The sequence below is a fragment of the Phodopus roborovskii genome, unplaced genomic scaffold (assembly GCF_943737965.1).
Source record: "Phodopus roborovskii unplaced genomic scaffold, PHOROB, whole genome shotgun sequence".
NCBI classification, from domain to species: Eukaryota; Metazoa; Chordata; class Mammalia; order Rodentia; family Cricetidae; genus Phodopus; species Phodopus roborovskii.
Window position 1 is genome coordinate 282,919 of NW_026126517.1, and position 16,232 is coordinate 299,150.

Consider the following 16,232-nt stretch of genomic DNA (forward strand, 5'->3'; position numbering starts at 1 on the left):
TCTTCCCATAGCTTCTTCCAGTAGTTGTTGGTGGTGTCTCTCCCTCTCTATATGGTACTTCCCAGGTGGGCTTAGGTGGGTCAGAGGTTCAATGTCTGTAGCTCTGGGTGATCCAAGCTCTCTAGGAGGTCTCTCCACAGGCAGGAGCCTGACGATGGGGGTCAAAGAGCAGACTCCAGCAGAAGACTGGCAATGGGAGTCAAAGATCTCAAAGGCTGGGACTCAGGATGTTCCTTAAGCTGATAGGCAGATCTAGTCTGGGCCTGGCACTCTCCAGCTGAGGCCTCTTTGGCAGAGGCCCTGCGATGGGGGTCAAGGATCCAGCCTGCAGGAACTCAAAGAGGCCCCTAGGAGATAGGCGGATCTCTGGGAGGAGCCTGGAATTCCCTATTTTAGTTTTTTTTTTTTTTTTCCTGTACTTGGAATCAAACCTAGGGCCTTGAATATGCTGGATAAACACTCTACTACTAAGCTATATCTCCTCACCCAAGACTGTTCATCAAAGCTCAGGAGTACATTTTAGGGGAATAGTGAGAAGGACTGTTTAGTTATGAGAAGGGTCACTAAAACCATATATGATGGGAGATGTCATTCTGTAAATATGTTTCTCATATTGGTTAATGAATAAAACATTGTTGGCCAATGGGAAAGCAAGATAGGCAGGACTAGGAGACAAGGAAGAGAGAGGAAGTAGTAGGGAGGAGATTCAAGATGGAGGACCTACAGGGTAGTACTTTGGGCTCTCTCTCTGGTAAGATAAGACCACGTGGAAATACTTAGATTAATAGAAATGGGTTAATATTTAAGACAGAGTTAGCCAATAAAAAAACTAGTAACTGGCCTACAGCTTTATATCAAATACAGTGTCTCTGTGTGTTATTTGGGGCAGGCTGCCAGAAATATATCTGTGGGAAATGTATAGTCAGCAGGGACCTAGACCACCAATCCCTGGGAAGAGTTGGGGTTCATATCTTCATCCTTAATGAGTGTGGGTGACTTGTTAGTCACACTGGCATGTAAGAAGTACGGTTTTTCTGCCTGCCGCCCGGTCTTGTCCTGCTGCCGCACCAGCCCCAATTAAGACACAGAGACTCTGTATTTGATATAACCCTGTTGGCCTGTTACTAGTTTCTTATCAGCTAGCTCTGTCTTAATTAGTAACCCATTTCTACGTATTTCCACGTGGTCTTACCGAGAGCGGAGAAATGGTGGTTCTGTTCTCTCTAGACTCTCCATCCTGACTCCTCCTTACTACTTCCTCTTTCCTCCTTGTCTCCTAGTCCCGCCTATCTTATTTCCTCTTGGCCAACAGTGCTTTATTCATTGACCAGTATGAGAAACATATACAGAATGACATCTCCCATCATCTAGGACTCAGTGACCTTTGATGATGTGGCCGTGGACTTCACCCAAGAGGAGTGGGTTATAATGGATCAAACTCAGAGAGACCTCTACAGAGAGGTGATGCTGGAGAACTATCAGAACCTATTTTCAGCAGGTAAGACTGCCATCACCCTCCTGATGTCTTAGAGAGGATGATGTTCTGGGCACACTGAGGGATCAGCGGTCTTGATCTGAATACACTAAGAAATGAAAGACACATTTGGGTTGTGGGGTGTTTTTTGAGACAGGGTTTCTTTGTGTAACAGCTAGTGGCTGTTCTGGAATTTGCTTTATAGACTTGAACTCACAGAGATCTGTCTATCTCTGCCTCCTAAGTGTTGGGATTAAAGGTGTGTCTCCACTTATGTCCCCATTCCCCTAAAGCAAGCAAAAGTCAGGTATGGTGGGATCCTTTTCCTTCTTTCTTTTTTTCTCTCTCTCTCTTTTTTTTTTTTAGATGATTTATTTATTTATATACAGTGTTCTGCTTGCTCGTATGCCTGAAGGCAGAAGAGTTCACCAGATCTCATTACAAATGGTTGTGAGCCACCATGTGGTTGCTTAGAATTGAACTCAGGTCCTCTGGAAGAGCAGCCAGTGCTCTTAACCTCTGAGCCACCTCTCCAGTCTCCAGTCGGATCCTTTTGTGACCTTAACAATTGAGAGGTTGAAACAGGAGTATTTCCTAGACTTTGGGGCCAACCTAGGATACATGGGTTCAAGATCAGTGTGGGCTATGTGGCAAAATCCTATTTCAAAATAAATAAATAAATAAATAAATAGAAAAGAAATCAATGTGGGGGGGGGATAAAACAATTTTTTAAGATTTAATTTTATTTTGTATGTATGAAAATACATCACATGTAAGCATTACCCAGGGAGGGCATTGTATTCCCTGGAACAGCTGTAAGCTGCTTCAAGAACAGCAAATCTCTCCAGCACCTTACACCTCCTTTTTTTTTTTTTTTTTAAAGGAGCTCTGGCTGATGTAGAACTTGCTATATAAACCATGGTGGCCTTGAACTCTCAAAGAGCTACCAGCCTGCCTCCCTCCTAATTGCTGGTTCAAGAATCATTCTTACTGTAGAAATTAAGACTCTAGCTAGCTTTTAATCCCAGCTCTTGGGAGGTAAGAGGACAAACTGTTGTCAGTCCTCACCTTAGTCCATCTTAGACTGGGTTTCTCTGTTGTATTTCTGCTATGTATAGCAGGCTAGCTGACCTGTAAGTTTCTGGGGTTCTCTCATTTCTGCCTCCTATTTCTTCACATGTACTAGGATTATAGATGCTGTGTTACTGTGTCTGGCTTTCACATGGTTTCTGGGGGTTAGAACTCAGGTCTTCATGCTTGTGTAGCAGATGTTGTATCCATTGAGCCTTCTCCCCATCCCCTATAAGGTGTTTTCCTTTTATAATTATATTTGTGCATGGTGTGTGTGTGTGTGTGTGTGAGAGAGAGAGAGAGAGAGAGAGAGAGAGAGAGAGAGCGTGGACACGCATGTGCTGCAGTGATTGGGTGGAAGTCTAAGGAAACTGTCAGGAGTCCATTCTCTTCTGCAACTGTGGATTCCAGGGACTGAACTCACTCAGATTATCAGGCTTGCACAGCAAATGCTTTTATCCACTAAGCCATTTCACCAGGCTCCCTGTGAGTTTTAATATAATATCATGGTTATCAAAATGCAGTCCAGTATCATTGCCATCACCTATTAGAAATGTAAATCATCCATTTCCTCCTGTGATTACCAAATAAGAAAATCTGAGTATGTCCTTTTGTTATGCTCAAGTCGTGAAGATCCTCAAAGACCACCAAGGAGAGACAGACCCAGCAAACTACAAAAACAAGGTTTATTGTTCATCCAACCATGATAGGTACCTGGTCTAATTGTTTAATTGGCTGACCCAGCAGCCACCAGAAGTGTCTACTCCAGGATTTTTAAAGGCAAAACCACAGGATTAAATCAATAGGTACGGGTTGGTTTCTGAGTGGTTGACATATGGGAATAATTAGGGTAATTTCTCAAAGTCATATTTTGGCATGAAATACCTATGTACAATGTATCCTCATTGGTCAGTGCTGAGAGGGAACATTCTGTGGTTTCTACTATGGCTTTTTCTTGTTACTTGCAAGTGGCCTGCTGTTCATAGATACCAGTAGTTTTCAGAATTGTATCCTGGAGTCTCCAGGGGAAGTTTTGGTCTCCCCTAGAGTTTCTTTTGTGGCCAAACAGTTCCCAGGAACCAAGTATCTAGGAGGCTGGGGGACAAGGGTTCTGGAGTTGCTTTGTGTTCAATTTTGGCCCTAAGCCTCCAGGAGGCTAGGGAATCTGGAGTTTCTTTGTGTCAGAGGCCTGCATGTCTTTTCTGTAGCCTGTCATGGCTGCTAAAGCAGGGAGCTGAGTGAGGGTGTAGTCCCTTTATTTCTCTCTAGTATGAATAATAAGAGTTGAAATGGGAACTTAAGGCTTTGTCACATTTATACAATTCCTCCCCAGTGTGAATTATTATAAGTGGAGCCTGAGTTTAGTTTACCCCTTTCACTCGTCACATATTCTTTGTTTGTAGAGGGGTGTTTGTTTTTACAGATCTGCAGAATATACCTAGGCAAGTGCTTTACCACTGCACTACACCCCTAACTCCTAGCATATAAACTTTAATAATTTTTCTTTGAAACAAGGTGTCTTACTATGTAGCTCTGGCTGTCCTGAAACTCTGTGTAGACCAGGTTGACCTCAAACTCACAGAGATCCTCTTGCCTCTACCTCCCTAGTGCTGTTATTAAAGACTGCACACCAGTACAGTGTGTGTGTGTGTGTGTGTGTGTGTGTGTGTGTGTGTGTGTGTGTGTGTTTCAAAAAATTGTAGAGCCAGGAAGGTGTAGTGATTCATGCCTTTAATCCCAGCACTTGGGATAAGATCTTTGTGAGGCCATTCTGATCTACAAATTGAGTTCTAGGCCAGCCAAAGCTCCATAGTGAGACCCTGTCTCAAAAAAAAAAAAAAAGATATGTTGGCATTCACTTGTAATCCTAATGCTTGGGTGCAGAAGGATCTTGGGGGCTCACTGGGTAGCCAGCCTAGTCATAATCAGTGAACCCCAAGTCTTAGAAAACAGGCTGCAGGGCTATGGAGGTGGCTCGATGATAAAGTGCCATAGTTTCACCCCAAAACCCATGTGAAAAATAGGCAGGCACAGTGGCTGCCTGTGATTCTCAGGAAACAGCAGATCCTCCTGGAAAGCTGGCAAGGTAGGCTGCCCGGAGCTGATGAACCCTGCCTCAGTGTAAAAGGTGGACAGTAACCAAAGAAAACACCTGTCATTAACTCTGGGCTCATGTTCACACACTCACATACACACACAAAGGAAGGGAGGGAGGGCCCTAAAAATTATCATTTTCTTTGTGTTAAGTATGAATCGCTTCCAATGATACATTTTTCCCCTATGTGTAGGATGTGAGATGATCAAACCCAGTCTGATATCCTGGTTAGAGGAAGATTTACAGACAGTGCAAAGAGAAGATTTCCAGGGTGAGTATTCATGGGAAAACAGTTGTGATCAAGAAGTTCCTTAAATCTGGAAATAGTATAAAGTTTTTTGTTTTTTGTTTTCTCCGCTTTGATGCAGGGGCTCCTTGTGTAACCCAGGCTGGCCCCTACAACATTCCCACCTTTACCTTCTGGGTACTAGAATTGTTGGTGTGTACCACCACACCCAGCTATAATGAAACTTTTTCTTTTTTTTCAGTATTAGGCATTATACCCTGAGCTTCCTTAGGCAAACACTCTTACTACTGAGCTATATCTTTAGTCTTATAATGAAGCTTTCAAAGATACAGTTGATGTCAGAAGCAATTCTGGATTTCTTATACTTTGCTCAGACTTTTTCTGTGATCCCACAAAATACCTGTTGTGTTTCTTTTTTATAATTTTGCCCTATGCTGTGTTGAGATCTTTCCTTACCATTATCCCTGATAATGTTCTTTTTTTACCATCAGTTTTCATTTTAAAATTTTGTAGTTGGGCAGTGGTGGTGCACACCTTTAATCCCAGCACTCAGAAGGCAAAGGCAGATGAATATCTTGGGTTTGAGGCCAGTCTTGTCTAAAGAGTGAGTTCCAGGACAGCCACAGCTACACAGGGAGACCCTGACTTGGGGAGAAAAAAAAATTGTAATAAACTGTCTAAAACTATGACTCACATTTTTATGCTTGCCAAGCTTTAACCTAATTAAAATGGTCAAACTTTAGTTTCTTTTTTTGCATTTTTATTTATATATTTTAGTGGGGTCTCACATTGTAGTCTTAAACTAGTCTTAAACTCAGGCATTCTGCCTAAACCTCCTGATACTATTCACCACACTGGGCAAGATTTGTCACTTTCTACTCTTGCAATATACCTCTCATTTCTAAATCTTGATTTTGTTTTGTTTTTATGTCATTTTTTAGAATGGGAAATGCAAGACCCTTGAAGGGAACAAACTTCCAATGTGGTGCAAATGGTAAGATTGATCAAGGATATTTGTTAGTTCCCACACTCTGAAAAAACTAAAAAGTCCACTGATGGAAAATAAGTAGCATTCACTCAAGATTGTGTAGGTAAGGGAGCAGCATTTTAAACCAGAAGTGCTCACTGTAACAGTGTCAAATGTAGCTGTTGTTTATTACTTTTCTGGCTCTTTTGTACTTTGTTCTTGGTGTTTTGGGGGCCTTCCACCCAGCTCCCAAGTAAATCTATGGAGGCTTATTCATAATTATAATCACCCAGCCTTAGCTTGGCTTCTTGCTTTTCTTAAATTATCCCATCTAACTTTTGCCTCGGGGCTTTTACATTTTCTTACTTCTGCATATCTTTCTTTCACTCTTACTCTGTTGCTCTCTGGGTGGCTGGCCCCTGACCCACTCCTGTCCTTGTTCCCTCTTGCTCCTTCCTCCAACTTTCCAGATTTCTTCTCCTATTTATTCTCTCTGCCTGCCAGCCCCACCTATCCTTTCTCCTGCCTCACTATTGGCCATTCAGCTCTTTATTAGACCAACCAGGTGTTTCAGACAGGCAAAGACTCACAGCTTCACAGAGTTAAACAAATGTAGCATAAACAAAAGCAGCACATCTTTACATCATCAAACAGATGTTCCACCGCATAAACAAAAGTGGCACACCTTAAAATAATGTCTACAACAGTCAAATTCATCATAAAACCAAATCCTTCAAGGTTCCCACAAGTACACATTTCTCCATGTGTAACTAGACACTGAAGTTTTAAAAACTTTTGCTGATTCTTTGTGGGTTTCACATCATGTGTCCTGATCCCATTCATCTTCCCATACTTTTGTATCTGCCCTTTGCCCTTGCAACCTCCCCCTCCCCCCAAAAATACAATTTAAAAGAGAAAAAAATCTTGTTGTACAAGCTGTAATATCCACAGTGAGTCACAGAGTGTACCCTTTGGTCCATGCATCTTTACTTGCAAATGTACATTGCAATGAGTCATTGATCTGGAGCAAGGCCTCTGGCTTCTGCTACACTATAGAAACTGGTGTTTAAACATAGTCCCTCACTAGGACTCCTCTTGGATATTCTGTTGTTGCCCTGTGTCATGGAGACTGTATAGCTTTGGGTCTGTAGGACCGGCATCTTCATGAGCTCCTGCAGTTCATAGATGGGGTGGACATTGGGGTAGCCCAACTCACGCCCTGGTTCTGGGCCTGGGTGGTTCTGGGATGAGTTAGTCAGCCTGCCTGCTCTCCTTCATTCTCACCACCTGGGCTAGTCATCCAGTGCAGCAGTCAGCAAGAGGTGGGGCTGATTCTCTTGCTCTCATGACCTTGGAGGCATGCTCACTTGCATCCACACTACCAGGATCAGCCCTACTGTGTTGCCCAAATGAGATGCAGGGCCCACTTTTCTGAGTGCTGCAGCTGGTGAGGGGCAGGACAAGCTCTCTGGTTTTAATGTCCCTGAGGCGAGCTCTCCTGCCTGCCACAGGTGGTGATGGGATGGGGAAGGAATCTTTCCCTCACCCAGGCCACCACATGCCAGACGAGATGTGGGGTCAGCTCTCCCACTCTCGTGCCCCAGGGCTGGTTCACCTATGCCAACAGGGTCACCCCTATTGTGCTGCCCAGGTAAGCTGTAAGTATGTCGTGTGTGTGTGTGTGTGTGTGTGTGTGTGTGTACACGTGTGTATACATGTGCCAGCGAAGTTTATGTCATGCCCCTCTTATGGAAGTCAAGAGAGCTTTCAAGAGTTAGTTCTGCCCTTCAACCATGTTGAGACTGTGTCTCTCTTATGTTTGCTACTGCATAAGCTTCTGGCCAATTCTCCTGTTTCTGCCTTCCATCTCAGAGTAATAGTGCTGAAATAACAGATGCATGCTACTGTATCTGGTTTGGGGGTATCAGTCATCAATTGTCAGGCTTGTGTAGCAAGCATTTTACATGCTAAGCCCTTTAAAACAATTTTATAACATGCTTAACATTTTTTTTAAACATTTAAGCTGATCTAGTACTATTGTTCCTTCAGCTCGATTAGAAACCACATAGCAACTTTAAGAATGTCATGAAAATGTGGCTGTGAGATGGCTCAGCAGTTAAGGGCACTGGCTGTTCTTCCAGAAGACCCAGGTTCAAATCCTAGCACATATGTAGCAGCCTACAACTGTCTATAGTTCCAGTTCCAAGGGATCTGATACCCTTACACCAATGTACATAAAATAAAATTTAATTATTGGTTATAAAAAATATAAAAAGAGCTATAAAGCAGTATATCCTAAAAAAAAATGTCATGAAAACAATAAAAATCATAATACTCTAATGATGCATTTTAAAAAAAAGATAGGATCTCATGTAGTCCCTATCCTCAGAGTTGTTATGTTGCTAAGGACAGCAACTCCTGTTCCTCCTATTTTCATCTTCTAAATGCTGGGTTTTAAGTACATTGCAATGCTAGCTATAAATAATGTACTTTAATCATTATTCACTTATACAGAGGAGATGCAACAATGTGGGTGACCTCTAAAATTAATTTACAGAACTCTCTTAAAAGTCTGTGAAAGAATTGGGAATTCATCTGTAGAAAGTTAGTGCAAAATAGAAACATACATTAGAAAGGGGGGGCAGTGGTGACACATATCTTTAATCCCAGCACTTGGGAGGCAGAGGCAGGCAGATCTCTGTGAGTTTGAGGCCAGCCTGGTCTGTAGAGCTAGTTCCAGGACAGCCAGAGCTGTTAACACAGAGAAACCTTTTCTCAAAAAAAAAAAAAAAAAAGAAATGACAATCTCTTTTGTAAGAGATCTCTGTCTTTGATGGATACTCATAATATGATGAATTTGGGGTACCCCAATCCATGCTTAAAAGTTTGGGCTTCAAGAATTTCCACAAATATGCATTCCCCACATACGTAACTCTGCTTTGAGAGTCTTTAGAGAATTTTATGGAGGCATACATGAATCATTTCAAAGTTAGAACAGATTATAGATGATTCTCCCATTAGGGTCCCTTCATTCAAATGGGAAAAAAACAGCAGAAATTGTATAAATGTGATAAGAATGTTAAGCATCTAATAATATTTCTGTCTTCATAAGGGTTGAGACCCTTAATTTTGAACAATCCATTGGTTATATTCATTCTTTCATCAACAGGAAGGAAGACACAGTGCTTGGGAACTCTGGGATTGTATACAACATAAAGATATCTTCAGAGAACATTCATATTTTAAAAGGCATATAAAAACTGAAAATTCAAATGCCTGTGACTCTAATCAGTGTGGAAAGCAATTTCTCAATCTGCATAAGGAAACATCTATGAGCCAGGAACTTTCTGTGTTAAATCAGTATGCAGGAGACTTTAGTGTAACCCCAAATGTTACTCGCCAGAGAACAGGCTTGCAGGATAAGCATATACTTCCTTAATCAGTGATATTTTAAGGCACATATGAGAATGTATAATGGGGAAAAATTCTGTGAATTGACTCAATTTGCAGGAGATTTTACAGGTTCCACAAGTAGAGCTCTGCCTATTCAAAAATATATCATAAAAGCCTATGACTGTAAGGTTTGTGGGAAAGTGTTTGGCTATTCTTCAAATCTTAATAGTCACATGTGAATCCATACTGGGGAGAAGTCCTATGAATGTAAGGTTTGTAGGAAAATCTTTGGGTATTCTTCAAATCTTAATAGTCACATGCGAACCCACACTGCGGAAAAACTTTATGAATGTAAAATGTAAGAAATCCTTCACAACTTCTTCAAGTCTAATTAAACATTTCAGAATTCATACTGGAGAGAGACCATGTTAAGTGTAAAGAATGTGGGAAAGCCTTTACTAAGCACTCAGGACTTCCTATACATATACAAACACATGCTGGACAAAAGCCCTATATATGTAAGTTGTGTGGGAGATCCTTCTTTATTTCTTCAAACATGACTGAACATTTAAGAATTAATACTGGAGAGAAACCCCCCTATCAATGTAAGGAATATGGGAAAGCCTTCCATGCATCTTCTTACCTTCATAAACATCTAAGAACACATATTGGAGAGAAACCCTATAAATGTGATAATTGTGGGAAAGCTTTCCACACTAACTCCTATCTACAGAAACATGTAAGAACTCACAGTGCAGAGAAACCTTACAAATGTAGGGAATGTGGAAAATCTTATAAAAGATGTTATACATTGAATGAACACTTAAAAACTCATATGGTGGAGAAACCTTTAATTACAAAGTATATGGAAAAATTTTTAGAAGTTCTGCATGCCGTATTAAACACATTCATCTTCACACTGGAATCAGACCTTATAAATGTAAGTACTGTGGAAAAGACTTCACTGTTCAAGTTTATCTGAACATATAAGAACACATACTAGAGAGAGGCCCTATGAATGTAAGGAATGTGAGAAAGCCTAAATCCTCAAGTCTGATTGTCCATAAGAGGACTCACACAGGAGAGAAACCCTATGAATGTAAGGAATGTGGGAAAGCATACAAAAGGTGTTACCTGCTGACTGACCATGAAAAAACTCACACTGGGGAAAAGTCCTTTGAATGTAAAGTATGTGGGAAACTCTTTGGAAATTCCTCTTGCACATCCAAATTCACGCTGGGATAAACCCTATAAATGTAGGTACTGTGGAAAAGAATTCACTGTTTCTTCTAACCTAGCTGAACATGTAAGAACTCATATGGGTGAAAAGCCCTACAAGGAATGTGGGAAAACCTTCACAACATCCTCAAACCTCTATCACCATGCACAAATCCATGATAGAGAGCTTTCCTCTAAGTGCCAAGAGTGTGGAAAAAACTTCAATAAGTTTTATCAACTAACTGAACATTTAATAAATAAGTCTGAAGAAACCCTTTGAATGGGATGAATGTTGAAAGTCCTTAGAGAATTCACATCGTAGTCATAATGGAACTTACACTGGTGAGACGCCTTATTAATATAAGAAATATGGGTTAGCTTGCAGACCAGCTTACTTGAAAGACATGAAATCTCTTGTTCTCAAGATGTCCATGAGTTTAAGAAACATCACAGCCAATAAAATGTCATCAAAGTGCACTAATATGTGAGCTCACCCTGAAGCCATATAATGTCACAAATATGAAAGCCTTTCTTCTTGTGAACTTCTGAAAGACTTAAGATTTTGCACTGGAGAACCTATTATACATAATGTGAAAAAGGTATTCTGCTAAGTTCTTTACTCACTTGTGATCTCACAATAGAGATGGTGAAGGTAAGGAACTTACACTCAAAGATTTCTACATATTGCCCTTAAGCTTTTAATAATCATGACAATGTATAACCAAGAGAAAATGGGTGCAGATATATGAGAATTATGACCACATCTTGAAATATATGATGACAGAGATAGGATCTTCTGATTTTTGTTGCTGTTTGAAGCAGACCAAGTTGAACTCAAACGCTGTGTAACAGAGGATTGCCTTGAACTCCTTGATCTTTCTATATCCACCTCCTGAGTGTTGTGATGACAAGTATGTACCACCACACCCAGTTTTTATTCATTGCTGGTGAATGAAACCAGGACTTTGGGCATCATAATCACTTTACCAGCCACATACTCAGCCTCTTTTCAGTTAGACGTTCATTTATTTTAAACATTTGTGATTCTCCCCTAATTGTTTCTGAACTTTCCACTACACTTTCCACTAAATCACTGTGCCTTCCAGATTGCTCCATGAAAAAAGTAAACTTCCAGAATATTAACTGATATATCTGTTGTCTGGGATTAAACTAGGACTTCATATATACTAAGCATGTACCCATACCCTCAAATCCTATTTCAGTAGCATATATATGTATGTGTGTATGTATGTATGTATCAAGTCTTTCTCTGTCCCATCAGCTCCTAAATAACCACACAGAGACTTATTATTAATTGTGAAAGCTCAACCAATAGTTTAGACTCGTTTCTAATTAGCTCTTATACCTTAAATTAACCCATTCCTATTTACATGCTGCCACATGGCTCATAGCTTGTTACCTCGTCTCGTATATGTCATGCTTCTTACAAGTTTCCTGGCAACTCCACCCTTCCTAGCATCCTCTGTGTCCTCAAAATCTTCCTAGCTATTGTCTATTCAGATTTTTATTAAACCAATCAATGACACATCTTCACAGTACACAAAAAAATTATTTCACAAATATCCACCTTTTTGTCTAAAAGGAACAGTTTTAACTTGAATATACACATTAAAATTATATACAGTATGAACATTTATCAGGTGTTGTCTAAATAGAAAGGAAAGGCATTAACTTTAACAAATGAAATTATATACAGTAAGAATTATCAAGTAAGAATTACATTTATGCTGGGCGGTAGTGGCACACACCTTTAATCACAGCACTTGGGAGGCAGAGGTAGGCAGATCTCTGTGAGTTTGAGGCCAACCTGGTCTACAGAGCTAGTTACAGGACAGATAGGGCTGTTACTCAAATCCAGTCTTGAAATACCAACAACAAAAAAGAATTATATTTACAATGTCCAGTTCATTTGTATTTGGCAAGTTTAGACAAAGTACTTCATATCTATTCTCTCTTGAGGAGTCCAAAGTTTTGTACCTAATTTATCTTCTGGCATAACTAAGAAAAACTATAACTATCTAGTCTTCACTTCCATCAAAGACCCCCCAAAGGATACAATTTTACCTGAGTAAACAGGAAGTTCAGAGCGAGCAACTTCCAAAATTATGAAATGACAAGGCATCTGGCTCCCTAGACAATCATCCAAGGTCCCTCTGCAACATTGGAACATGCATCTTCAGCCTACAGGCCTAGAATATCTGACAGACTTTTCTGTGAAGCAGGAATTTTGAAGGACTGTTCCATCTTGTTTTGGCAATTTTAGCAATGTCTTTTCTGTGTGTCCTGCATATATATTCTCCAGTTGCCATGATTCACCTGCAGTAGCTAACAGCCAGGTTTGAGGTTTAATAGAGTTATTTGGGGAATGAGGGGTGAGATAGTGTCTTGCTCTGTATGCCAAGTTATCTGAAACTTAGCGTGCAGCCCATGCTAACCTCAAGCTTGTCACAAAAGTTCAGTTTCAGCTTCTCAAGTGTTGGGATTATAGGCATGAGCCACCATGCACACCTTTTTTATTTATTTTATTTTATATAGACAGACTCACCATGTTGCCCTGGCTGGCCTAAAACTCCCTATGTAGACATTACTGGCCTCCAACTCATGCAGATCTACTTGCCTTGTCCTCCTGAATGCTGGAATTAAAGATATGTACCACCATGCCCAACTATGCCCAGATCTTAATGTTCAAATATCTTTTGGAGGGCTGGAGATATAGCTTAGTAGCAGAATGCTTGCCTGGTATGCATGAGGCCCTAGGTTTGATAACCAGCAGCACACACATGTACGTATGTACATACGTACATACGTAATACTTTCATAGCTATTTTTTGTAGATAAAAAGTGAAAGGACAAAAAGAGGTAAGTTGAAGAAAGAATGGTGAATAGCTAGTAATGGGAAATACCTTTTTCACAATCATAGAGAAATCTTACACTGAGAATGGAAATTCCTGTTACATCATGCAGTGTAAGAACAGTGAGAATCCTGAATTTTCTTTTCTTTTTTTTTTTTTCTTTAGATCTACTTCACAGACTGACCACACAGTAAGATTGCACTGCTGAGTTGAGCAACAATGAGACTGATGATAAGCCTTCTTTGGGATTTGTCCTTCTGTTACTATACCGCGTGGAAACAGACACTTGGAATTTAATCACAATGAACATAGCTGACATGCTTTGCTGTGTTGCAAACCATCTCTAGCAATTCCTGGATGTGGCCCATGGGTGTGGATGCCAAGGTCAGCACTAGCAGGTTTCAGTCTTAGTGATCCAAATTTGTGTATTTCTGATGCTTGAACAGCTTTGGGTTTTGTCCTATAAGGCCATCATTAGGGCTTTGCTACCCAATGGCTCTTTCTGTGGCTCATATTCTAGCCAGAGTAGCAGTGATCTAATACAAGCTCATCAATAAACCCCAAATGGAAGAGACCTGTGCACTATATTTTTAATTTGTAGTGAGGAGTATGTTATGGAATAGTTCTTGTGCAGGTATGAGTTTGCTCTTTAATCCATGTGTTGTTTTTAATGGTGACACTGACACCATAAATCAGCAGATCAGTTTTGTTTTGTTCTGGTTTTTTTGGTTTTTTCCCACATAAGCAGGGTCTTCCTGTGTAAGCCAGACTGATCTCAAATTTGTAATCCTCCTGCCTTATCTCATAAGTGTTGGGATTACAAATGTGTAGCACCATACTGATTCAATCTGTTAACTGAATTAATAATTAAATTATAAATGCAAACAACTAGGTTGCTTATCTAAACATGATAGAACCTCATACAACCACAAACACATTATAAATTTAGAATAGGTGGCAATGTCCCTGAAGAGATACTCTTTTAGTATCTCAAATATAGTAACCAGTGATAGCTCTCTTAATTGATGTTACAGTACATGATAAAGAGAAAGGAAATAAAACAAGTATCTGTACAAACACATTCTTAAGAAAATATAACAGAAACACAAATGTCAATTTTAATTCTCATTTCTGAAACTGGTCATGGGGCTTTATTTGGTATTTCTGCCTTCCTCTGCCTCCCATTCTGGATTTCCTCCACTCTCAGCAAGCACCTCAGCAAGTCTTGGCTCTTCCCTCAAGGAATGACCCATACCTTCATCCCTGAAGGGTCTGTGCCCTTTGTCATCCTGCATGGACTGGGCTGTTGTAGTTTTCCATGGACTTTAATAACAGGACATGACAGCACCAAGAGACACCCTGAAGCAGGGATTCTCAACCTGTGGGTCTCGACCCCTTTGGGGGTCAAATGACCTTTTTACAGAGGTTGCATATCAGTTACCCCACGTACCAGATATTTACATTATGATTCATAACACTAGCAGAATTACAGTTATGAAGTAGCAACAAAAATAATTTTATGGTTGGGGGTCAGCACAACATGAGAAACTAACTTTATTAAAGATCATAACACTTCCCTAAAGGATCACTTGCACTTGAGACATAACCTTTCTTACCTTCATTGTGAAGAAGCAACCCAATTTCCTTGTTGTAATCTGGATCAATCACCCCTCCTAACATGGTTATTCCTATCTTAGCCTGTTGGCTTAAGGGCATCAGAAAACAAAGTGGGCAAGAGAAGTCTGAGCTTCCAGTTCAATGGACTATTTATTATGGCTCCTGGCAGGAGTCCTACCCCTCTGGAACCAAAACTTCTAGGCCAGCAGAACTTCAACTTGTGGGAACAGGAAGCAAATGTTTTCCCAGTGTGTCATTAGGGGTGATAGTGAGCCCATGAATCTTGGCTATGGGAGACACCATTTCATGTATTGGATGCTGATTAAAAACATATGCCACCTTCTGGAAAACCCTGCTCTAGCCCTCCAGGCTGCAGTCACCTAATTGTTGTAATTGTGTCACTACCAGCTTTGGAATAGCCTTTTGAAGAAACTTGTGGGGCTGGGGAATGGGGGAGGGGAACTAAAGAAAAACTGAGATCCTGGTGGTGCACACCTTTAATCCCAGCACTTGAGAGACAGGGCCAGGTGGATCTCTGAGAGTTTGAGGCCAGCCTAGTCTAGAGTGGGTTCCAGGACAACTAGGGCTCTTAAACACAGAGAAACCATGTCTTAAAATACCAAAGGGAAGGGGGAGGCTATTTCTATGAAGGCAGATGCTCCAGGATAATAAGATAAGACCAGTGGATTCCATGGGCGTGGGCCCACTGTTGCACTTTGCTGACTGAAAAATGAGTTCCTTTGTCAGAAGTAATACTGTGTGGAATACCATGATAGCATTCTGTGGATATGGCATTCTGTAAGTCCACAGGTAATTTTGACAGAAGTATAACATGCAGGAAAACCAATCCACACCAGAATAACTATCTACTTCAGTAAGGACAAAGTGTTATCCTTTCCATGAAGGAAGTGTTCCAATGTAGCCAACCTGGCACCAGGTGGCTGGCTAGTCACCCCAGGAAATGGAGCCATATCTGGGACTCAGTGCTGGTCTCTACTGTTGGCAGATCTAGCACTCAGCAGCAGTTGTAGCCAGCTCAGCCTTGGTGAGTGAAGTCTATGTTGTTCAACCTATGTATAAGCCCCATCTCTGTCCCCATGGCCACTTTGTTCATGGACCTATTCATCAATGACAGGAATAGCTAGGAGAAAAGGATGTATTCCACAGGATGGGTCATCCTACCTACTTGATGATTGAATGCTTCCTCAGTTGAAGTCACCTTTGGATGAGCATTTACATGGGACACAAGTAACTTCACTTCCTTCAACCATTGGGAT

General features: G+C 40.7%; 2 protein-coding genes across 2 annotated transcripts in view; both read left to right on the forward strand.

The window, feature by feature from the left end:
- The window catches only part of LOC127231425 (zinc finger protein 426-like), a 29,466-nt gene extending 15,554 nt beyond the window's left edge, over nucleotides 1-13,912 (forward strand). Inside the window, exons 3-6 of the mRNA XM_051196963.1 lie at nucleotides 1,372-1,498; nucleotides 4,834-4,911; nucleotides 5,829-5,881; nucleotides 13,504-13,912. Of these exons, the coding sequence (XP_051052920.1) occupies nucleotides 1,372-1,498; nucleotides 4,834-4,911; nucleotides 5,829-5,851 (228 nt within the window). The 3' untranslated portion in view covers nucleotides 5,852-5,881; nucleotides 13,504-13,912. The remainder of the gene's footprint in view (nucleotides 1-1,371; nucleotides 1,499-4,833; nucleotides 4,912-5,828; nucleotides 5,882-13,503) is intronic.
- Nucleotides 9,322-10,229, forward strand: LOC127231296 (zinc finger protein 383-like). Its single transcript, XM_051196819.1, is given in 2 exon segments — nucleotides 9,322-9,598; nucleotides 9,670-10,229. Coding segments are annotated over 2 exon segments (837 nt in total).
- Nucleotides 13,913-16,232: the final 2,320 nt, after the last annotated feature.